The following is a 24,193-nucleotide window of genomic DNA, read 5'->3' on the forward strand; positions in this document are numbered from 1 at the left end:
CAGGAACCTAACCACAGTTGCAAGTCAAACAAACTTAAATTGTTAATGCTTTTTTCCTGTCTTTTGAAATCTTCCCATATTGACTTGCAAAAAAAAAAATTGTGCTACAAAGAGAGAATGCTGGGGAAACTCAGCTGGTCTGGCAGCATCTGTGGAGAGAGAAAGACCTAGCATCGAGTCCAGCATGACTCTTCCAGAACTGAGCATTTTCTGTAAGAAAAACAAAGGACTACAAATGGTGGAAATGTGAAACAAAAACAAAGGAAGTTCCTAGAGAAACTTAGCATGTTTTGCATCATCTACAGAGAAAGAAATAACAGGGTCAATCTTTTGACCCCTTGAAGGATTATTAGACTTAAAACATTAACTTTTTCTTTCTAAGAGATGTTAGCATTTCTGCTGAGTTTCTCCAACACTTTGTTTATGCTTCACTATTCTCCATTCTACAGACTTTGAACAGCCTCACTATTTTGCTTTTATTTGAATTATTTTTGCCCATGAATTGCAGCAGGAAAGTGGGGAATTGGTTTAAAACTACTGAGGCAGCTAGGCCAGGGAAACAGCTAGTTCTGAAGCACAAATCATCAGTTCTATTGCTGGAATGTTGTCAAGACCCATAGCCATTGCAGTATTCAGTGGCATCAACTGTATCACATGGAGTGAATTAGATTGACTGAAGCCGCACCCCCCCTAATTTTGGAGACCTCAGGAAAAAGCCAAGATGGATCACTCACTCAGCACTTCTGGCTGAAGATGGATGAAAATACTTCAGCCTTGTTTTTTTTGTGCCCCATCTTGTATGAGAAGCCACGGCATCTTCAGAAATCAATTTTGTGGCCATGCTTCCCTCTACTGGTAATGATTTGCAAATATTTCATTATGTAAGCACAAATACTGTTAACTATCTTCTGTTCTATTCACTGACAGTACAATGTCAGAAATTACCTGGCTATTTCTGTATCATATTTGCATTCATGGGTCATGCAAATGTCTGAACAAATAACTAAGGAGTCAAACAGCTTTATCCAGCACCATGCAGCAGATAGTCAAAAATAGTTGTGCAATGGAAAACTGTATACAATTTGCATTAAAGGCAAGTTGAGATAGGCATATTCTACAGCTTGGTAGCACCATCACAGGTTCAAATTCCACTCCAGAAAATGCAGCATTAACATATGCCAACACATTTTCCTTCTGTCCCTGCTCCAGTTTACCAGCTGCTGAAATCATAATCCATGCCTTTATTACTTCAAGATACAATCATTCCACATCTTCCTTGACCAGCGTTGCATCAAAACCTTGTCTCCTACATCCTATGTCACCACAAAGCTCTATTCACCCATCACAAAGGTATTCATTGGTTCCTGGTCACTGCATAAATCACCTCCAGCCGCATAAACCTCAAAACATGGCTTTTTATAAATTCCCAATTTCATTGCTGAATTATTGGATAGTGTGGGTTTTCAGTTGCCTGAACCCTAAATCCATTCATCCCTCTCATGGTGACAAAATCTTCAGTCCAATTTGTCCATGCCAACCAGAATTAATCTAGTCGCATTTGGTCAACATACCTCTAAACCCTTCTTATTCGTATACCCATCCAGATGCCTTTAAATGTTGTAGTTGTACTAGCCTCCACCACTTCCTCTGGACAGCTCATTCCATACATGCACCACCCTTTGCGTGAAGCTGCTGCCCGTTATGTCCCTTTTAAATCTTTCCCTGCTTACCTTAGACCTATGCCTCTAGTTTTGGACTCCCCAACCCCACCTTGGGGAACAGACCTTAACTATTCATCCTATCCATCCCCTTTGCGATTTTATGTACTTCTGCAAGGTCACCCCTCAGCCTCCAAACGCTTAGCCCCAGTCTATTCAGTTTCTCCCTATAGCTCAAACCCTGGCAACATGTTTGTAAATCTTTTCTGAACCCTTTCAAGTATCACAACATCTTTCCTACAATAAGGAGACCAGAATTCAACACAGTATTTGAAAAGTGACCTAACCAATGCCCTGTACAGCCACAATATGACCTCCCAACTCCCATACTCAATGCTCTGACTAATAAAGGTAAGCATTCCAAATGTCTTTGTCACTACCCTGTTTATCTGCGACCCTACTTTTAAGGAGCTATGAACCTGCACTCCAAGGTCCCTTTGTTCAGCAACACTGCCCAGGACCTTACCATGAAGTGCATACATCCTGCCCTGATTTGTCCTATCAAAATGTAGCAAAAATATCCCAGGAATGTGTATTGGAGTTCTCCCTTGTTACCTGACCAATAATGATCCCTTGAATGACACCTAAAACAGATTACCAGTTTGTTTATTTCACTGCTTGGAGGGCTTTCCACGCAGAAATAGACAGCTGTTTTTCCCATATTATAACACTAGCTATGAAGTGTTACAGGGCATCCTGTAATTAAAGATGTTGCTATACAAATGCAAACCACTTCACAATCTCAGCTATCTTAACACTTCACAATTTTGAAGTGTAATCAGTTGTGCAATGAAATACTTAAAGCTAATGCTGATTGTTTAAGATGGTGAATGGGTGCCATTTACATCGTCCACCACCAATGCACAGCGACAGCAGTTTATACCATTTACAAGATATACCTCAGCAATTCACTGAAGGTTCTTTTAACATCTGCCAAACCAGTGACCACCCAGAAGGACAAGGGCAGCAGATGCATAGGAACTCCATCTGTAAGCTCCTTGCCAATTTACACATCATTCTGATTTAGCACTATCTCTGTTCCTTCAATGTCACTGGATCAAAATCCTGGAACACACTCTTCAGAGCAACATTGTCCAAGTACACAGTACACACGGACTGCAGCAGATCAAGGTGGAAGCTTACAACCACTTTCTCAAGGGCGATTAGGGATGGAAAACATGCTGGCCTAGCCAGTGATGCTCATATCCTGTGGAAGGAAAGTAATTTGCTCAATTACTGCATTAAAGCACAATTCATTCAACGTGACATTAATGTCAAAAGACTATATCAGGACATACAGTTTCAAGGCTTGTGTTCAGTAATAGAGGAAATAAAAATTTCAAACTTTCTCCCAACAATTTTGCTATGAAGTGTAAATTTAAAACAACTAGAATTTCATCTCTCATCAACTGAAACTTGGATGAAAGGCACCAATGTAATAATGTAGTACAAAGTCAAAAATTAAGAACAGCGGCTATATGGATGGATATTATTCTCAATGCCAAACCAGTGCGACAAACTAAAATTAAGTCAAATTTATTTATAAATACAATATTACATGGAAATGCAGCAGGGTACGACTAGAATTACTTAAAACACAAAGATGGAGTTTGTCCATTAAGGGCTGAAATTTGTCCTTGTGCATTTCAATAATAATTAAAAAAAGGGATTTTTTTGTGCAGTACCTCTGACAATTTTAGAAATGGGAATCAACTGAATGTTGACTGAGCAATAGTTTGGAAAAGGACCTTAACAGCTAAACAAACCTAATTATTATATTGCAGGTGTCAATGTTGGGACATTAATAACTATTTTCCTTTCAAAGGTATTGTGTATAAGATTAGAAGTAATGAGACTGACCTGTGTGCGCCAGGTTACAAGGTGCAATATCCCACAATGGGGTGCAAGGAGGAAGTGTTTACATTTTCATTAAGAGGCCTTGGTGCAGAAACTACCCAAATCACTTCTTTAAAAACCTATTACAATGCAGTATTCCACATAGTCCAAATATGTCACATTTTAAATGCACACGTTCATGGCGATGCTTATTCAAATAATCATTATTTGCTTTATTTTTTTCTCTAACAATCAGCGATACATTGTGACAGTATTTTAATGTGAAATATATTAGCATGCTGCAGGCACTGACCTTATTTGGTCCTTTTCTTCTGTAAAGTACCAAATAGTGCTGCTTTCTTTATATGTAGCATTTATTGCTGTTCAGGCTGGTAATGTTCTCAGACAGATCACATTATTTATACGTCTATGTTCTTACACTTGTACTGTATCAGTAACATAGGCCACTTAACAAATCACATTGTCCTTTCCAATTGAAAACTGGCAGCAATAGTCTTACTAATGATCCTGAAACTTATGCCTTCAAGTTTTGAATGCCATTGATAAAATCAAGGCAGTAAAATATATAATCCTAAAATGAGTTTGTAAAATGTAAAAGTTGTTTAAAAAGTATATAACAAGTAGAAAGTAAATCTATTTATTTCTGTTCTTAGCCTTTTAAACCCCAAAACACTGCTTGGAAGTATTACCAATGTCATGAATGCTCCAGAATGTCATATGGCTGAAGAACAGGACAAGTTTAAGTGTGTTTCATTCTACACTTCCACCTGGTTAGCACCCAAGTACTCAGTTCAAATTCACGTTTTATGGAGGGTATTTTCCACCAGGTGGCAGCGTTTGTACAAATCAGAAATTAAGCTATCAGCTGCTGAAAAATCAGAGGGAAAAAAGAGCATTAATTTGGTAACTGACTGCAGCACGTCAGAAAAACAGGAGATCTTGCTTTTAGCAGTTTTGCTTTGATTAAAAAGAAGTTTTAAAGCAAACGGATTCTTCAATTCTCCAGGTCTTGACAAGGCTAGTCTAGTTTACTTAGCTCTCTGTATTTTCTGTTGCCAGCCCCCAGTTGTTACTAAAATCACAGCTAGTGGCAATCACAACAAAACCACGGAAGACTGGTAACTTTTATAATATTTTATCTTTGCTAATGTAAAGCAGTGATAATGAAACGGAGGAAAGCACATGTTCATTTGGTGCCCTCCAGAATTTGGGTGCAATAAAAGCAGTGAAACTCAAATGTATGCCAGCATCAGGAGAAAGACTTAACAGCATGGAAAATTGCAGAGACAATGGCAACACAATAAAGGGTTAAGTATACTCCCAACACTTCAGTCTTGGTTTGTTTTTTAGTAAATGCCACTCAAATATACAGCTGTAGTGAGCAGTCAGATGAAAAGTCTACTGCTTTTCCTAGTTGCCAACTTGAGGGGGGCCTTCCGGGATGAGTGAGGTAAAGAAAGTGGTGATGAATGACCATGCAGAAGCCATGAAACCTGGTGGCTCTGTCCCTGTTGTGCTTTCAGTGGTATCATCACCACTATCACCACTTTCACCACTTTCTCCACTATCATCGTCCAGACCTTCATCCATTAACCGCTCCTAAAAGAAAAAAGAACCTGTTATAATTAGTTCACATTCGTATACATTTCAAACTGCTTACCTGCACCAAAAGTAAATCTTGGTGTATTCAATGAACAAATGCACATTTTTTTAATATCATCCCGAGGAAAGCTACTGTTAGAAATCAGCCAAAAGTAGTAGCTTTATGAGGATTAACAGGAGGTATAAAGCATTTACTAGAAATAAATAGCAGTGTGCACTACCTGTAAAGATTGCATTGTTGAGATTCTTCTTTCCCTAGTTAGCATTGGGGCTAATCTCTGCCTTCACTCTGATCACTCACTGCTTCTCTGCTTTATCTGGTAAATGCAATTTACTTTCTATTTTAAAAAAAAAGAGACAATGCTGCTCCTTTAACAAGGTTATGTCGTTTTTGTTTTATTTTCCAGAGAGGTCATAAAAGTCACAGACTCTGAAAAGTCTGGGGTTGAAGGGTTTTAGGGCCAATTTGAATGTGGCTGACAGATACTGCCTCAGGCAAAAGGTTTTTAAGTTTTGAAAAAAAACACGTGCACAATCAAAAGGGAGTGGCCAGTACTCCCAGCTCAGTTTTTCTTTAGTCTGCCTATTCACTGAAAGCAGTGCTGGACCCAAAGAAGGAGGTCCATGTTGGTGCTTTCTCTCTGACATCTCTCCTATAAAACAGGGTGTTTGATTTTACCTTTTATGCCAAAGGGTGTTTATGAAGATTGTTGCAAGTATTTGGAACTGCATCATTAAGTTGGGATAACCTATAGAAAAAACCAACAGATTAAGTTATTCTGTATTCTGTTCTCTTTTGTTTGTGTTTCATTCGGTAATCTTGTAGATAAGTTATGTTTTGTTTCAAACTAAGTGATTTGAATAGCAGCATCTATCCTGGAATATCCACTTTATACCTGCTTAAAACAACTAGCAAAGTTAAGTTCTGGGCTACTTTTTTGAAATGTGAGGGGGTCTGCCCTGGTCCACAACAACTGTGTAAAGCAAAGATATCCAAGGTGTTTCACTTTGTGCTTTGGTTCAGAACCCAGGCCAAGAATTTACAGACTAACATTTGCCTCAAGCAAATTAGATTTCCAAGACATTTTGATTCCCTTTTGAGAACTCTTCACTTAGTAGTACCATGCAGAATAAAAATTTTATTCTGAGCACTCTCAGTTTATCAATGTATTAGAAATGAAGGTAAAGCAATGACTCAAAGCATATGACAGACACTTCTATGGAACATAGTCCAACAAAGCTTAAGGATCCATTAACCTGATCCTGATTGTGCTTCCTTTTCTTTGCAGGTTTAGTTTTAATTTTCATTGTTACTCTCCATGAACAGTGCACCTGCCTCAGGTCATGTTTCTGAATTTCTTTCCTTGCACCATTCCTTTTGATTCTGGAAGATTAACTCTTCTGTTATTTCGTCAACTCCATCAGTCACCATGGAGACATAGATGAATGACATTTGGAGCAAGTTCAAACTCACCATTTCACGAACTTCAAAGGCATTATCTTCTTGCCCTTCCTGGTTGAACTCCATGGGATGATTTGCTGGTCGCCGATTTGGTGCATCTTGTCTGAATGGGAACCACCCAGCTTGATGCCTAGAGTTTTCAAATGAACATAGCTGGTATCAAGTATAGTTTTACACAGTTTAAAGCACACTATGGTGAATTTTTTTTAAAAAACAAAACAGATGAGAGAACTCCTGCTCTAGAAATAGTTAAATGCATTTCAACTACTGACCAATTGAATCCAAAAATGGAACTAAAGCTCTATAGTAATCAGCAGTTGGAAAAGATGACAAACTGCTCTTCATTGATATAGCACATGAAAAGACAGGCCTCCAGAATGAAAAGAAAATTGAGGCCTCTTGTGAATTCTACAGCAGTGAAGTGTGCTGCAATCATTGGAGCACGAGATAGCCTGTCTGACTCTTTCATAAACACATTAAACAGCTCCACCAAAAACATACAATTGCTATCTGGATCAGATCACCACTTCTCACACAAGGCAATTGATGAGTGCTGTACAGCAACAAGTCTATTCTGGGGAAATGGGAGAGTTTTAGATTAGATTAGATTACTTACAGTGTGGAAACAGGCCCTTCGGTCTAACAAGTCCACACCGACCCGCCGAAGCGCAACCCACCCATACCCCTACATTTACCCCTTACCTAACACTACGGGCAATTTAGCATGGCCAGTTCACCTGACCCGCACATCTTTGGAACACGATAAAGCAGCATACATGACTGTTTTTGGACAAGTACAATTTTCAAATCTGAAATGGCAGCACACAGGACTTCACAATGTCACAGTACAGAAGGCAGTCATTTGGCCCATCGTGCCTATACCAGCTTAAGTGAACATTATTTCCGAGTGTCAATCTTTTGCTTTCTCTTTATACGACTGCACATTATCTGAATAAAATGTCCAATGCTCTCTTGAATGCTTCAAATGAACCTAACTCCGCCACATTTCCAGGCATTGCATTCCATACACAAACTACATGCAAAGTGAAAATATTTTTTTGCAGATCATTTTAAATCTATACCCTCTTGTTCTTGACCCTTTTTAGGAGCAGGAACAGTTTCTACTATATCCAGCCAGATTTTGAAAACCTCTATCATATCTCCTCTTAGCCTCTTCACTAACCTATCCGCATAACTAATGTTTCTCATCCCTGGGCCCATTTATATAAACCACTTCTGCAATCTCACCAATGGATTAAGATCATTCTGAAATGTGATGCACAGAATGTACATTTGACAAACCTGCTCCTAATATATCATGCAAATACTCTTCTGAAGCCTACTGCATTCTTCACTTCTCAATGTTAGCTGTAGGTGGTCTGGTGGGGCAGTGGTAGCATCCCTGTTTCTGTGGGTTTGAGTCCCATGTGAGAAATTATTCAGAATGAAGTAGATTAGATCACTTACAGTGTGGAAACAGGCCCTTCGGCTCAAGAAGTCCACACCGATCCACCGAAGCGCAACCCACCCAAACCGACTCCCCTACATTTTACCCCTTCACCTAACACTATGGGCAATTTAGCATGGCCAATCCACCTAACCTGCACATTTTTGGACTTTGGGAGGAAACCAGAACACTCGGAGGAAATCCACACAGACATTGGGAGAATGTGCAAACTCCACACAGTCAGTCACCTGAGGCGGGAATTGAACCCGGGTCTCTGGTGCTGTGAGGCAACAGTGCTAACTACTGTGCCACTGTGCTGTCCAAAACCAGCATTTATGACTGGTTTTAAAGGGCTGATGATCACTGATTCACCATTATTTCCCAAAAAGGGGTAAAATACTATGTGTAAACTTCCAATAAAAACGGTTTATACCCAATCTTCTCCTCATGGATTAAGTTATGTGCATTTAATGCATTTGAAAATGCAATAGCAAAGTGCATGCAGCAGGCCAAATTAACTTGATTTCCTTTTACTGTTAAGAGAAGAGCTCCAAAGAACACTCTTGATTAAAAACATAAAATCCAGATGTTCAAATGGATTCCAAATTGCTTTCACAACTCAGTCACAATTAAGACTACTGAAATTACCTACTGTTCTTGCTATAGGAGGGAGTGCAACAAAAGTTTGCAGACTGATTTCTAGGATGGTGGGACTGACATAAGAGAAGTTGAATTGGTTAGGATTGTATTCACTGGAGTTTAGAAGAATTGAAGGTTGAGGGTGGGACGTGCAGGTGGAGAGACATCTCATACAAACTTATTAGATCCTAACAGGATTAGCCAGGATCGATACAGGCTGGATGTTCTTGATAGCAAAGGAGTCCACAGCTCACTGCCTAAGGAAACAGGGTAAACCATTTAGAACTGAGATGAGAGGAGGAGGGACGGAAACAAATTATTCTTTGTTCTGAAATTGTGGAGAAATTCACTACCATAGAAAGCAGTCAAAGCCAAAACACGTGATTCCAACAAGAAGTTGGGGCACTTGTGGCTAAGGGATCAAAAGGTTCTAAGGGAGAAACATTTGAGTTTGATGATCAGACATGATCATATGAATTGTGAAGCAGGCATGAAGGGCTGAATGGTCCACCACTGCTCCTATTTTCTATGTTTCTACATTAATACTTTACTGTTAGTTGCTGAATTTTGGCAGACATAATCCTGAAGAAAGTTTCAAGTGATTTGCAGTAGAGTTTAAAAATTTTCTTCACTCAAATTTTGATAAGATTTGCTTTGCATAACAGTAAGTCTGGTAGGTTTGTTTGATGTGACCTAACAGAAAGAAGAGGACTCAAAAGCAGATTTGCGGAGGAGTGGGCAAAAATGGGATATGTTTAGTGTAATTACCATAATCAGAAGAAAGGTATATTCACTTCTTTAAGAGACAACAGCAGAGGGACAAATAAAATTGGAACTGAAACATGAGCCAATGAAGAGCTCCAAGTGAAGGGAGACAAAATAAATAAAAACCAAGGCAAGGTAATAATTTGCAAGCCTGAGCAGGAATACATATTGTGTAAGAATAAAAGTCTATTTCATAGTGAAGTATAAAAGCAGAATTGCCAAGTTCTTTGTTCCAATGTTGGAGGTAAACAGCACCTCCGTGAGATAAATTAAGGGTTCCAAAGCAATGTGGAATCTAAAAAGAAATCTTCTGAATTATGGCTGGAACAGTAATGCTCTTTGACTTTGATTTTAAAATTAAGATAGTGGTACGTTAGGGACAGAAACAAATTATTCTTTGTTCTGAGATTGTGGAGAAACAAACTGATGCCTGATGTATTAAAAGGAGTTTCAATTTTTTGCAGTGAATTATGATAGCATAAAGTAACCCAGCAAACATATAAATGACTTTACAGCTTCACTGGATTGTCTGTATTAAAGTGTGAAGAATGTGTCTCATAACTGTCAACATGCACTTTGTATTTAGCAGTGACACTGTCTGGTTTCTAAAAAGTGTCAGACTTTCTAATCCAATAAGCATCTACAAAAGTATGATACTTTGCTTCATTCACCAAAACAGCTTTGCTGCTAAAAACCAAGTAACATCATGACAAACAGAATAGCAATCAAATGTGATTAGACAAGAGAGTTACATGACAAAAAAATGTTTAATTAAAGGAAGGCCCTCTTTGTTTTATTAAAATTACATTTATGGCATGAAAACAGACAGGATGAGTTGTGAAATCTAGCCAAGTGCTATCAGAGGCAGTTTATAGAAGGTGCATCAGTGAAGCAATGCAGGATCAAAGGAGCAGCATATTTCATGTTCTGACAATTGATACACATGCAATAAAATTGTTTATAAAACAACACAACTCAAGGCTTTAAGAGCAGTTACAATATGTCATCTGAAGAGAAAAAGCTCAGCAAAGACAAAATGTAGATCCCCGACGTGATCGGCGATGCCCTCCACCGCATCTCCTCCACTTCCCGCTCCTCCGCCCTTGAGCCCCGCTCCTCCAACCGCCACCAAGACAGAACCCCACTGGTTCTCACCTACCACCCCACCAACCTCCGCATACAACGTATCATCCGCCGCCATTTCCACCACCTCCAAACGGACCCCACCACCAAGGATATATTTCCCTCCCCTCCCCTATCAGCGTTCCGCAAGGACCACTCCCTTCGTGACTCCCTCGTCAGATCCACACCCCCCACCAACCCAACCTCCACCCCCGGCACCTTCCCCTGCAACCGCAGGAAATGTAAAACTTGCGCCCACACCTCCACACTCACTTCCCTCCAAGGCCCCAAGGGATCCTTCCATATCCGCCACAAGTTCACCTGTACCTCCACACACATCATCTATTGCATCCGCTGCACCCGATGTGGCCTCCTCTATATTGGTGAAACAGGCCGCTTACTTGCGGAACGCTTCAGAGAACACCTCCGGGCCGCCCGAACCAACCAACCCAATCACCCCGTGGCTCAACACTTTAACTCTCCCTCCCACTCCACCGAGGACATGCAGGTCCTTGGACTCCTCCACCGGCAGAACATAACAACACGATGGCTGGAGGAGGAGCGCCTCATCTTCCACCTGGGAACCCTCCAACCACAAGGTATGAATTCAGATTTCTCCAGTTTCCTCATTTCCCCTCCCCCCACCTTGTCTCAGTCGGTTCCCTCAACTCAGCACCGCCCTCCTAACCTGCAATCCTCTTCCTGACCTCTCCGCCCCCACCCCACTCCGGCCTATCACCCTCACCTTGACCTCCTTCCACCTATCCCACCTCCATCGCCCCTCCCCCTGGTCCCTCCTCCCTACCCTTTATCTTAGCCTGCTTGGCTCTCTCTCTCTCTTATTCCTGATGAAGGGCTCATGCTCGAAACGTCGAATTCTCTGTTCCTGAGATGCTGCCTGGCCTGCTGTGCTTTGACCAGCAACACATTTGCAGCCCTTACATTCAGTAGCTGGGGACATTACAAATAGTGAAGAAACAAATGGCATAAGAACTGAGAAGATACTTTGGTTCTGCCTTCACAAAGCAGAGCACAAATAACTCCCCCAAAACGTTAAGGAACCAAGGGTCTAGTAAGGGGACAGAATTGAAGAAATCAGTATTAGTAAGAACGTAGTGCTGGGAAATTAATAGGGTTAAGGTTGACAATGAGGGCCTAATAATCTACAGCCCAGAATACTAAAGGAAGTGATCCTTGAAATATTGGAGGCGATGGTGGTCATCTTTCAAATATCTAGACTCTGGATTCTAGATCATGAAACACAAATTGAAAACATATCCATTTGTGCCAAATGCAAGTCACCTTCATCCCACCCCCATTCACCCATTGTACTCTTTGCTACCTTCCCCCACCCCCTTCCCTGACCCATCATCTTCATCCTCACCCCCACTCACCTATTGTACTCTATGCTACTTTCTCCCCACCCCCACCCTCCTCTCATTTATCTCTCCACCCTTCAGGCACTCTCCCTGTATTCCTGATGAAGGACTTTTGCCTGAAACGTCGATTTTACTGCTCCTCGGATGCTGCCTGAACTGCTGTGCTTTTCTAGCACCACTAATCCAGAATCTGGTTTCCAGCACCTGCAGTCATTGTTTTTGCCTATTCAATTATTTCAGCCATTCAACTACATCCTTGCCAGTCTGCACAGCTCCATTTACCAACATTTCTCCATATACCATAATGTTATTACCCGACAAACATGCATCCATTGGAATTGTGAAAATTTCAATTCGCCTCCAGAATTCAGGAAGCAGAATGTTTCAGCTTTTCACTCCACTTTGTGTTAAAAGGTTGTTGTCCTTAAGGTGGCAGAAACAACTGCATTAATAATCATTTAATTGCATTAATTCAAAACTTTATAGCTGGGAATGTCTGAGAGATTAACAATCTACCACCTTCACCTTCAACTTCCCTTTCCTCTGTGATGTTCTCAACTGCATTGTGACCTCAGGAGGTTTTTGCCCCATGTTTCTTGCAATTCCATTTGAACCCCTGATCTAGTCTTGGATCAGCCACTATTTCCTTCAGTTAAGTACTAGGCCAACTTATTAACTACCATTTGGTATCCATGCCATTGGCTCAGACTTGTTAACTAGTTTATTCACAACCTTGCATCTTGTGCAATCTTCCAACTGGACAAAATTGTTCATTTCCACCAGTACCTCAATTGAAAATCTTATCAGCTCAAGATTTAACTATTGTAACACTTTGCTAGCTGGCTCTTCACTACACACTCTGTATAAGTAGTACATTTCACCCAAATTCCATATCCAATCCAGCACAGAAACTGGTTTGTCTATTTTACTGATCTTGACCTATATTGGTTGTTTAGCCTAACTCAGTTACCTACCCCCCGCCTCAGATTTACAATTCACATCTTTAGATATGAACACCATGTTCTTGCTCTACTTATTTGTAAACCTCATTCAGTCCGACAATTACCTGTCACTGATTGTCACACACCACAGATACTGGCCCCCTACCATTCCCCTTTACTTACTCCTCTCCCTTTCATTCTTCATCACCCACCAGAAAATCCATTTCCATGAAGATTGGAGGCGTCTTTTGATTTCTCCTTCTTATTTTGCCTCTTACCAACTGAATCACCGAAGTCCTTTAAGGCATAGAAATCTGTCTGTTTTACTTGATTTAGCTTTTACATGCATCCCTGATCCAAATCTTCAGGGTTGATGACTCTGCTCCCATTACAACTATGAATGCGTTAGACATGTTGTCAAGCTGATGTCGTCTACACCTCAACAACAACAATATATTCAATGTTTGTGTTCAAAGCACTTACATCTACTTAGCACATGGCTACATGCTGACAATCCAGGAACTTCACAAGCCAAATCACACACAGGTTGCACAGTTCATGTATAAAAAAGTTACAGGATGCCCCAAGTACCTAATACGAGCAGAGTTACAGCCAGCTAGAAATGACAGAAACTGACTGGGCTACTGTCAATAACTTCGAATTACAAAATCAGAACCCAAGAATAAAAGTCATAAGAATTACAAAAAAGTTGATGTTTACAAAACCTGAAAATTATACACTGCATATTATCAACATGAATGAATAAGCAAAATAACAAAAAAGTTTTTTCCTCTCTTTTGTCAAAAGAATAAACTGTTGCTAGGAGTTAGGATTGAAAATATTCATGAAACAGTGAGTTGAAGACATAATCTTAGTACCAGTATTGGATCAGATGCATAGTTTTATGAACTCATTATTCCATTCCTGTTAGTTTCAGTAAGACAACTCAAATCTTATGGGATGACTGAACAACATTTTATAATCAGGTTTGATGGAAAACATCACATATTTTCAAAATATTACAAGGACATAAAGCAGTTACTAAAGATTTCTCATGTCTGTCTTCCTAACTGGGAAAAAATACTCATCGTAATGGGAAACTCTTTTTAAGGCCCAGTTTCGAATTTAATTACAAATCGAATATTGAAAAAAAAGAATAATTACTTACAGATAAACCAGCAAAATTGCTCCCATCACCATCACAAAGCGGCTGAAAGAAGAGTAGAAATAGACAATACTTAGCAGGATGCCTGCTCGGGAGACTGTGTACATCCAGTCCAACCAATCACGATTTAAGTCCTCCTCATTTAGGACTGGGCCTCCCTGTGCGTTCATCTGAATATTCTGGTTGATGGGTCTGTTGTCTGGAACAGCTGCAATGGGGGCGGCTGGGGCATCATCTGGGCGATTAGGCTCAGGGTTCACGGGCTCAGAAGATGCTGGACTGGAGGACTGTGTATTGGTTGATCCTGAGAGCCTGGCTGCAGCTTGACTAGAGACAGGGAAAAAGAAACAAATTATGAAGTTTGGTGCTCATTAAGAGGTCAGATGTCAGAATGGAGAGTAGGGAAGAAAGAGGTTCTCAGTTTTTGGCAGCATACACTCCCAAACAAAAGATAATACGAGCCATATGGAAATCAAAGATCCTCTTTCTCCATCAATATTCGGAAAGCCCAACTTTCGTTTTTGCTCTAGAATCTATGCTGAACTAGAGGCAGCTTTTCATGGCAAAACAACTTGCACAAGGGAAATACAGATCAATTAGCCTAATATCTGTTAATGAAGATGTAGAAATACTGTACCTCTAAGAAAGTTAAAAGCTAGCAGAACTACCTGACAGCATCAAATGTTTTCAACAAGATACAATGTAGCATGTGCTCCCAGCAGTTAATATAGCTGTTTGTCTGGAGACAAAAACAAATTTGAATTAGGCCAATCAATTTAAATTATACCCCAAAAACATCAAATTCCAATCAAGTTTGACTTTAGTATATTGACAACCTTAAAGGCCAAGGACACAATCTGATGCTTTGGGGGTATAAGACCAGGGAAAACTGAACAGTTGGAAGGGAACAGCCACAAGACCAACAGATATAGACTGTTAGTCAGACTTGTCAGAGAGGTATCTACACAGAAGAAATCATTGACATCGACCTGGATAACAAATCTGCAAAGAGAAGACAGGACAGCTGGCAGGTTTTGAAAACTTGAATTTTTGATAAATCTTAAATTGGGGGTTTTATCGGACTAATATTATAGAAGGGAAACTAAAAGACAGGTTAGAGGAAGGAGTTGTAAATTGTTGTTATTTAATCATTCTCTGTTATACTTGAAGAAATAAAGTTGTTGATTTTTAATTTAAATCGCCCTTGGCTTCTCAAATTTTCACAGATTACTGCATGGGATAAATCTTTTCTGTGTTGCTGGATTAAATTAAGCAGGAGGGCTTACCCAGTGTTGTAACAAATATATCATCCATATAGGTAAAAGAATACCTTGAAAATTTTCAGTTAATCAGGGGGAGTAGTCAGCATGAATTCATGACAGGTAGGTCATGCCAGACAAAGCTCACTCAATGTTTTGAAAACGGTGCCAAAGATAGTGAACAGGGGAATGTCGATAGATGCTGTTTATGTAGACAAGAGAGGCATTTGATAAATTCCCACATTACAGACTGTTAACTAAGGAAGAAACCCATGGAATTGAGAGCAAATTACTGACATTGCTGGGAAATTGGTGGTGTGGCAAGTGACAGAAAGTATGGATAGTGCACACTCAAATTAAAAGGATGTGACTGATGATGTACAACAAGAATTAGGGCCTCAATTATTCACATCGCTTATTATTAATCTTGGAAAATGGAATGGAAAGTGATATTATCAAAACTGCTGATGACAAAGTTTGGTAGCATTGTAGACAGTGTAGATTATAGCATAAAATTACAAAGGGATGTTGATAGACTAAATGAATGGGCAAAGCTGAGTTCAAAGTAAATAAATGTGAGGTCCTCCACTTTGGGCCAAGGAAGGATAGATCAGGGTACTTTCTGTATGGCATGAAGTTAAATATAGTGGATGTCCAATGTGACTTGGGGGTTCAGGTGCATAGATCTTTAAAATGTCTTTAAGTTCATAAGAGTTCATAAGATGTAGGATCAGAATGAGGCCAGTCGACCCATTGAGTCTCTCCGCCATTTGATCATAGCTGATATGCTCCCTACCTCCACCTTTTTGCCTTCTCTCCATATCTCTCCAACTCATTACCAATTAAAAACTTAGATAACTCCTCCTTAAATTTATTCACTGTCCCAGCATCCACTGCACTTTGGGGTAGCAAATTCCACAGATTCACAACCCTTTGGGAGAAATAGTTTCCCTTCAACTCTGTTTCAAATTTGCTACCCCTTATCCTAAGACTATGACCTCTTGTCCTGAAATGTTCCACAAGAGGAAGCTTCCACTCCACATCTATTTTATCCACAACTTTTATCATCCTGAATACCTCAATTTGATATCCCCATATTCTTCTAAATTCCAGAGAATATAGGTCTAAAAACTCTTCAATCTCTCTTTATATGACAAACACCTTACCTCTGAGATCAATCTCATGAACCTCCTCCACAGCCACTGCATTTTTTCTAAAATAAGGGGACCAAAACTGTGTACAATACCCCAGGTGCAGTCTTACCAACATCTAGTATAGATGCAACAATACTTCCTTACCTTTATATTCTATTCCTTTAGCTATAAAATTCAACATGCCAGTCACTTTCTTTATTATCTGCTGTACCTGTGCACTAGTTACTGTGACTCAAACGAGTACACCTAGATCCCTCTACACTGGAACAGGCCGAAGTCTCTCTGCATTAATAGGCTGCTTTGCCATTTTTTTGACCTAAATGCATGACCTCTTATTTATCTACACTAAACTCCATTTTCCATATTTTTAGCCCATTCTCCTAATATATCTATATCTATTCGTAGGGTTCTTATTTCCTCATTGCAATTTACCATCTTGCCTACTTTTGTGTCACCAGCAAATTTGGCTGTAGAGCCTATCGCGTTATGCAAGTTGTTAATGTAGCTGGGGTCCAAGGGCCGAACTCTGTGGCATCCCACTAGTTACATCATAAAAACCCATTTAAAACAAGTGCAGAAAATAATGAAGAAAAGTAATGGAGTGCTGGCCTTTAAGTTTAGAGGGCTGGAGTGCAAGGATGCAGAAGTTGCACTGCAATTATACCAAATTCTGGTTAGACCCCACTTGGAGTACTGTGAGCAGATCTAGGCACCACATCTCAGGAAGGTAATATTGGCCACGGAGGGAGTACAATGTAGGTTTACAAGAATGATGCTTGGACTTCAGGGTTAAGTTAGGAGTGGAGATTATACAAATTAGGTCTGTTTTCCCCAGGATAAAGAAAGTTATGGGTGATCAGATCAAAGATTTCAACATATTAATCAGGAAAGACTACTGTCTTTCCACTGTGTGGCGATTGTAGACCTATGGGACATAGGTGAAAATGAGGGTCAGACCGTTCAGAAGAGATGTTAGAAGCACTTCTACACACAAAGGATGGTAGATGCTTGGAACTCTTTTCCACAAATGGCAATGAACGTGGGATCAGTTGTTACTTTGAAATTGAAGATAAATAATGTCAGTAAATGGAGTTAAGCCACAGATCAGCCATTATCTCCTTGAACTGTCAAACAGACTCAAGGAGTTGAATAGCCTACTCTTATTATTCTGTTATTACAATCCATAAAAATTTATTATTGTAGCAAGTTGAAGTCACTTCTTTCTTTCTTTGTAAAGAGATTTTGGCCAATCCAAAGATGTGCAGTTTAAGTGGATTGGCTATGCTAAATTGCCATAGTATTCAGGAATGTATAGGTTAGGTGTTTTCAGCAGGGGTAAATATAGGATATTGGGTAGGGGAATGGGTCTGGGTGGGTTACTCTTCGGAGGGTTGGTGTGGACTTGAAGGGCCGAAGAGCCTGTTTTCACACTGTAGGGATTCTAAATTTTAAGTATACAAAGTACGGGGGTAAAATAAAACAATTAAATTAGAAGTAAAGAAAATATACAGATTGGTAAAATCAAGGAAAATACAAATATATTTTATTAGTACATTAAAAGCAAGAAGATAACTAAGAAATAGATAGGGCTGATCAGAGGTGTGGTCATGTTATGGAGCTTTTTTGATCCAGGAATTTAGATAAATAACCTACAGATGGAATTCAAAACCTACCATAACACGAGAGGAATTTAAATTCAGTTAACTAAATGTGCAATCAAATGCTAGTCTCAGAAGTGATAATCACGAAACTACCAGATTATAATAAAAGTTCATTTGATTCACTAATATCATTGTGGGACGAAAATCTGCCACCCTTACGGTCTGCTAATATTTTATATCAAAAACATACTTTATTCATAAAAATATCTTTCATATATAAAAATCACTGAAGCAATCTGGTTCTGTACAGCAACATACAAAGAAACAAACATTGCAGCTTGACATTGTCTGACAAACAAACCAAAGACATTTCTTTCTTGTACAAGATTATATTTACATAAATTTGTAGCAGAGGGAGGATCCGAGAACTGAATGGACCCTCATTTAACTTCAACAGAAAGATCTTAGACAATGGTAATTTCCTATTGCACTTTGGCGACAGCTGCCCAAGCTTTAGTGCGTCATTTAACATGTAGTCCTGGACCTTGGAATGTGCCAGTCTGCAACATTTGTCAAGGTCAACTTGTTGTTCTGGAAGACCAACAGGTTTTAGGCAGACCAAAGAGCATCTTTCACAGAGAAGATGGTCTTCCAGGCATTCTTGGTACTTGTCTTGGTGTATATCCCAGCGAACAGCCCGTAGAGCAGAGTCCTGCATCATGGAACTGTTCCGGATAAACCTCAACAAAGCTCGGTGCATTTTTCCCCAGATTTCCTTTGCAAGGGCTCATCCCAGAAAGAAGTTTGCGACAATCTCCAACCCCTGCAGCTGCTTCAAGGGCAGTATATGGTGATGCAGAGTGTCCAGACATACATGAAGGATCTCACTTCTCATCTCCAGCTAAGTGATGTCTTGATGCTTGCTGGGAAGTTCTGACAATGAGGCATTCTGCCAAATGACTTTGAAAGTCTACTCAGGGAACCATATGACAGGATGCACTGTCCTCTCCTTTTGCTGCAGGGTCGTGAGGATGCTACATGCTGACCACTGCTTGATGAACTTACTCAAAGATGTGTTTCTTTGCAAATTTTTCCACAAAAGACAGGTGATAGGGAATGATCCAACTACTTGGAGCATTCTGTAGCAATGAGACCAGTCCCATCCTTCGCAACACAGGGGACAGCTGGAACACAGGGGACAGATGGAACGTCTGTACAAAATGAGTGTTTGCATACTGAGGGTCTACACACAGCTTGATGCAGCAACACACAAAGGTGGGCATCAGGAAAGGGGGCAACACTTTGTACATGATCCTGCAGAATGATCCATCTTACGTTCCTAGGTGAAGTGGAAGTTGGCTTAGATGACTGCAACAGTGCAGGTTTTGGGAATGGGCAACAAGAGTATCTCACACCTGATGACTAGCTTTTACTCCGAATGGAAATGGAGCAGTACTCCCAAAAGCCTAGTTTCTGCCTCACCTCGGCAGCACGCTCCAGCCAAGTTTTTAGGCACATCCCAGACTCTCTGAACCATATTCCTAGCACCTTCAAATAATCTGCCATGATGGTGAAAGGGATAAAGGTTCAGTCAGCCCAGTTCCCAGAGAACATGACCTTGCTCATGCCTCCATTTACCTTGGCTCCCGAGACCAGTTCGAACTGGTCGCAGATGCTCATGAGTGTGCGAACTAACAACACACCTGAGCAGAAAATGATGACACCATCCAAAGACCAGCAGGCTTCTGCTGTCTGGAATCGTCACCCCTCTCACGCTTGCATTCTTCCGAATGGTTTCAGCAAGAGGTCCTATACAACATAAACAAGGCAGGAGAGAGTGTGCAGCCCTGCCTAACTCTGGATCTGATCAGGAAATCCATTAATTGAGACTGCACTATTGATGTTGGCATAGAGCAGCTGGATCCAATTGCAGATTCTCTCCCCAAAGTCCATTTTGGACAGCACATCCCACATGTAGGTTTGCTATATCATATCAAAGGCCTTCTCCTTGTCCAGGCTAATGAGGCAGATGTCCACCCTGTCCTGCTATCCTGCATGTAGGCTTTTGTATCCTTGAGAAGTGTGAAGCTCTGAGATTGCCCTGCCCAGTACAGCACAGGTTTGGTCTGGTTGGCAATGACCTTAGACAGGATTTTGTGATCAACATTCAGCAGTAAAATTGGTCACCAATTTCTAATTTCCTCCCTCTTTCAGATGAGGGTGATGATACAAATCCATGAGGAAAGGTCCATGTTGTATATACCTTAAGCAGGTCCTGGCCAATGAAGTCAGACAGAGCTGAATAGGACTCAGCCTGCTCAGCTGTCGTTTCTGGGAGTTTTTAATCCTTTCCTCGAGGGCACTGTCCTGTTCATCCACAGGTAATGCTGGTCCAGCCTCTCCTGTGCTGTCAACCGAGATCTCAGTAATAGAGGAATGATTGGGAGGCTGTGCTACCTGTGGGCTTCGTGTCACACAGTCTGGCATAAAAGGATTGCTGATTGTCAGAATGTCAGACAGTCTGGCCAATATATGACATTACCCCTGTGGCTATGTGATTGACTCTTAGCTGCCTCTGAATGGCCTAGCAAGTTACTTGGTTACCTCAAAACCTTCAAAAATATTGGCTTGAAAAAAAAAAGCAAGAATGGCTTGTCAGTCTCCACATCTCATAAAAAAGGATAAAAAGAAATTCGAAGCTTTGAACAATTCTTGTGTACCTGCATAATAGTACAGAATGCAGGAGGAAGGAGAAGAAATAATACAGTAGTGCCTCAACATATGAACGAACCCGTCCACGAACAAAACGGTTTACGAACAGGATTATACGTAAAATTTTGCTTCAACATACGTACGAAATTGAAGGTACGAACACAAAGCCCGTGTGCGACCACGTGGTTTCATTGTTCTGCTTTGCTACACACATGTTGAAGGCAAAAGCTCTCGGACCCCGTGTGATCTCATTCAGTTCGCCTTTGGCGTGCGCGCGCTGTGAACAGCGTTCGTTGCTACATTCAAGCATTCTTACACTATTCGAATAGTGGGAAAAATTGATTCAGTTCACGAACTTTTCGGTTTGCGAACCGGGTCCCAGAATGCATTAAGTTCGTAAGTCGAGGCGCTACTGTAGATAATAAATTCCCTATTTCAATTAGCAGATTACTACTTGATAGCAATTAAAATATTGAGACAAACTGGATAACAGCTTACATCGAAATTAATCTTAAAATGCACATTAGACCTGATCAGGAGCTAAGACTTTCCTGTAAGAACCATTTCTTTTGAGAGGATTATGAATGTAGTTTAATTTATTCAAAAAGAAAAAAGTGAAATAAACATCATCAGCAAACAAAAATTAACTACATTTGATAACTGCACAAATTTCAAAGTAAAATGATTTCACACAGCAGAACTCAGAACACAGGGGTAAGCAATGGGGCACAGATTTCTGGCACAGCGTCTGTCCCTGTTGCTCAGAAGGGAAGGGGGAAGAGGAGCCGAGCATTCATCACTGGGGACTCCCAGGAGACCCTGTGGGAACAAGTGTTGGTGTGTTGCCTCCCAATGTCTCTGACCGTGTTTTCAGGATCCTTGTCAGGGAGGGGGAGTAGCCCCAAGCCGTGGTCCATATAGGCATAGATGACATCGGTAGAAGGACAAATAGGGATTGAAGGCAGAAATTCAGGGAGCTAGGGTGGAAGCTTAGAGCTAGGACAAACAGATTTGTTATCTTTGGTTTGTTGCCTGTGCCATCTGCTCGTGAGGCGAGGAATAGGGAGAGAGGGGGTTGAACACGTGGCTACAGGGATGGTGCAGGAGGGAGGGTTTTGGATTCCTGGATAATTGGGGCTCTTCCTGGGGTAGGAGGTCTTCACCTGAAACTTAATGTAGCAGGGGGATCGGAACCTAAGTTGTAGTTTGAGTATAGAGGAAGTTAAGTGTAGGGAGGTTCAAAATAAAATTTCACGGTCACGAGAGCACCGGCAAGCCAGAAGTTGGTTTGAAGTGTGTCCATTTCAAGGCCAGGAGCATCTGGAATAAGGTGTGTGAACTTGCAGCATGGGTCTGTACCTGGGAGTTTGATGTTGTTTCAGAGACATGGGTGGACCAGGGATAAGAATGGTTGTTGCAGGTTCCAGGATTTAGATATTTCATTAAGAACAGAGAATATGATAAAAGAGTTGGGGGTGTGGCATTGTTAGTCAAGGACAGTGTTATGGATGCAGAAAAGACATCTGAAGACTTGCCAATTGAGATTTATGGGCTGAGATTAGAAACAGGAAAGGAGATGTCACCCTGTTGGGGTTTTTTTATAGGCCTCCGAATAGTTCCAGAGATGTAGAGGAAAGGATAGCAAAGGTGATTCTCAATAGGAGCATGAATAACAGGGTAGTTGTTATGGGGGACTTCAACTTCCCAAATATTAACTGGGAATACTATAGTTCAAATACTTTAGATGGGTCAGTTTTTGTCCAATGGGTGCTGGAGGGTTTTCTGACACAGTATTTAGAAAGGCCAACAAGGGGAGAGACCACATTAGATTTGGTACTGAGCAATGAACCCGGCCAGGTGTTAGATTTGGAGGTATGTGAGCACTTTGATGATAGTGACCACAATTCAGTTATATTTAGTTTAGTTAAAAATCACACAACACCAGGTTATAGTCCAACAGGTTTAATTGGAAGCACACTAGCTTTCGGAGCGACGCTTCTTCATCAGGTGATTGTGGAGGGTTCGATCGTAACACAGAATTTATAGCAAACATTTGCAGTGTGATGTAACTGAAATTATACATTGAAAAATTGATTGTCTATTAAGCCTTTCATCTGTTGAATACAGTGATACTTTCACTTCTTTCATGTGTAAATCACAAAACCCTTCTTTTTAAAGTTGCATTCTCGGGTTAGCTGCTAACAATGGTGATAGCTAGACAATATGTTGAAGGTGTTGGCCCCCTGTGTTCTCTGACTATGACCTGATGTTTAGATTGATTCTAATCTAATAAGTGAGATCAGTGTTTTACATAAATTCATGCAGTTTTTGAGCTCAGAGTTCTACATGAATATATGCAGTTTTTGAGCAAAGTGCAATGTAACTCTGCAATAAAAATTCACCTCACAAAATATATGTCTGCATGTGGGTCTTTGTCTATCTGTCTGGGGTGGGGGTTGTGAGTGTGTGTGTTCGTGTGAGAGAGAGTGTGTTCGTGCACGCGCGAGTGTGCTTATGCGTGCAGAGTGTCTTAAGTCCGCAAGGGGGTGCATGTGTGAACGTGGGAGTGTGTGTGTGGGTGCCTGCGTGGTACATTGGGGAAACCGAGCAAAGGCTACGACAACGGATGAATGGGCACCGCACAACAATTAACAGACAGGAGGGTTCCCTCCCAGGTGGGGAACACTTCAGTGGTCCAGGACATTCAGCCTCGGACCTTCGAGTGACCATCCTCCAAGGTGGACTTCGGGACAGGTAGCAGAGGAAAGTGGCCGAGCAGAGGCTGATAGCTAAGTTCGGTACCCATAGGGAGGGCCTCAACCAGGACCTTGGGTTCATGTCACATTACAGGTGATCACCATTGCACTACACACGCACACAGATATTCCTCTATATACATACACACACACACGCACACAGATATTCCTCTATATACATACACACACACACGGACACAGATATTCCTCTATATACACACACACACACACACACAGACAGACAAAGACCCACATGCAGACATATATTTTGTGTGGTGAATTTTTATTGCAGAGTTACATTGCACTTTGCTCAAAAACTGCATATATTCATGGAGAACTCCAAGCTCAAAAACTGCATGAATTTATGTAAAACACTGATCTCACTTATTAGATTAGAATCAATCTAAACATCAGGTCATAGTCAGAGAACACAGGGGGCCAACACCTTCAACATATTGTCTAGCTATCACCATTGTTAGCAGCTAACCCAAGAATGCAACTTTAAAAAGAAGGGTTTTGTGATTTACACATGAAAGAAGTGAAAGTATCACTGTATTCAACAGATGAAAGGCTTAATAGACAATCAATTTTTCAATGTATAATTTCAGTTACAT

General features: G+C 40.7%; 1 protein-coding gene across 1 annotated transcript in view; it reads right to left on the reverse strand.

Moving 5' to 3' along the window:
- Positions 1-3,238: 3,238 nt before the first annotated feature.
- herpud2 (HERPUD family member 2) overlaps positions 3,239-24,193 on the reverse strand; it is a 71,561-nt gene continuing 50,606 nt past the window's right edge. The window contains exons 6-8 of the mRNA XM_060822974.1: positions 14,101-14,424; positions 6,652-6,769; positions 3,239-5,174 (exon numbers count right to left, since the gene is read on the reverse strand). Coding sequence (XP_060678957.1) covers positions 4,986-5,174; positions 6,652-6,769; positions 14,101-14,424 — 631 coding nt within the window. The 3' untranslated portion in view covers positions 3,239-4,985. The remainder of the gene's footprint in view (positions 5,175-6,651; positions 6,770-14,100; positions 14,425-24,193) is intronic.

This window comes from Hemiscyllium ocellatum, chromosome 4, assembly GCF_020745735.1.
Source record: "Hemiscyllium ocellatum isolate sHemOce1 chromosome 4, sHemOce1.pat.X.cur, whole genome shotgun sequence".
NCBI classification, from domain to species: Eukaryota; Metazoa; Chordata; class Chondrichthyes; order Orectolobiformes; family Hemiscylliidae; genus Hemiscyllium; species Hemiscyllium ocellatum.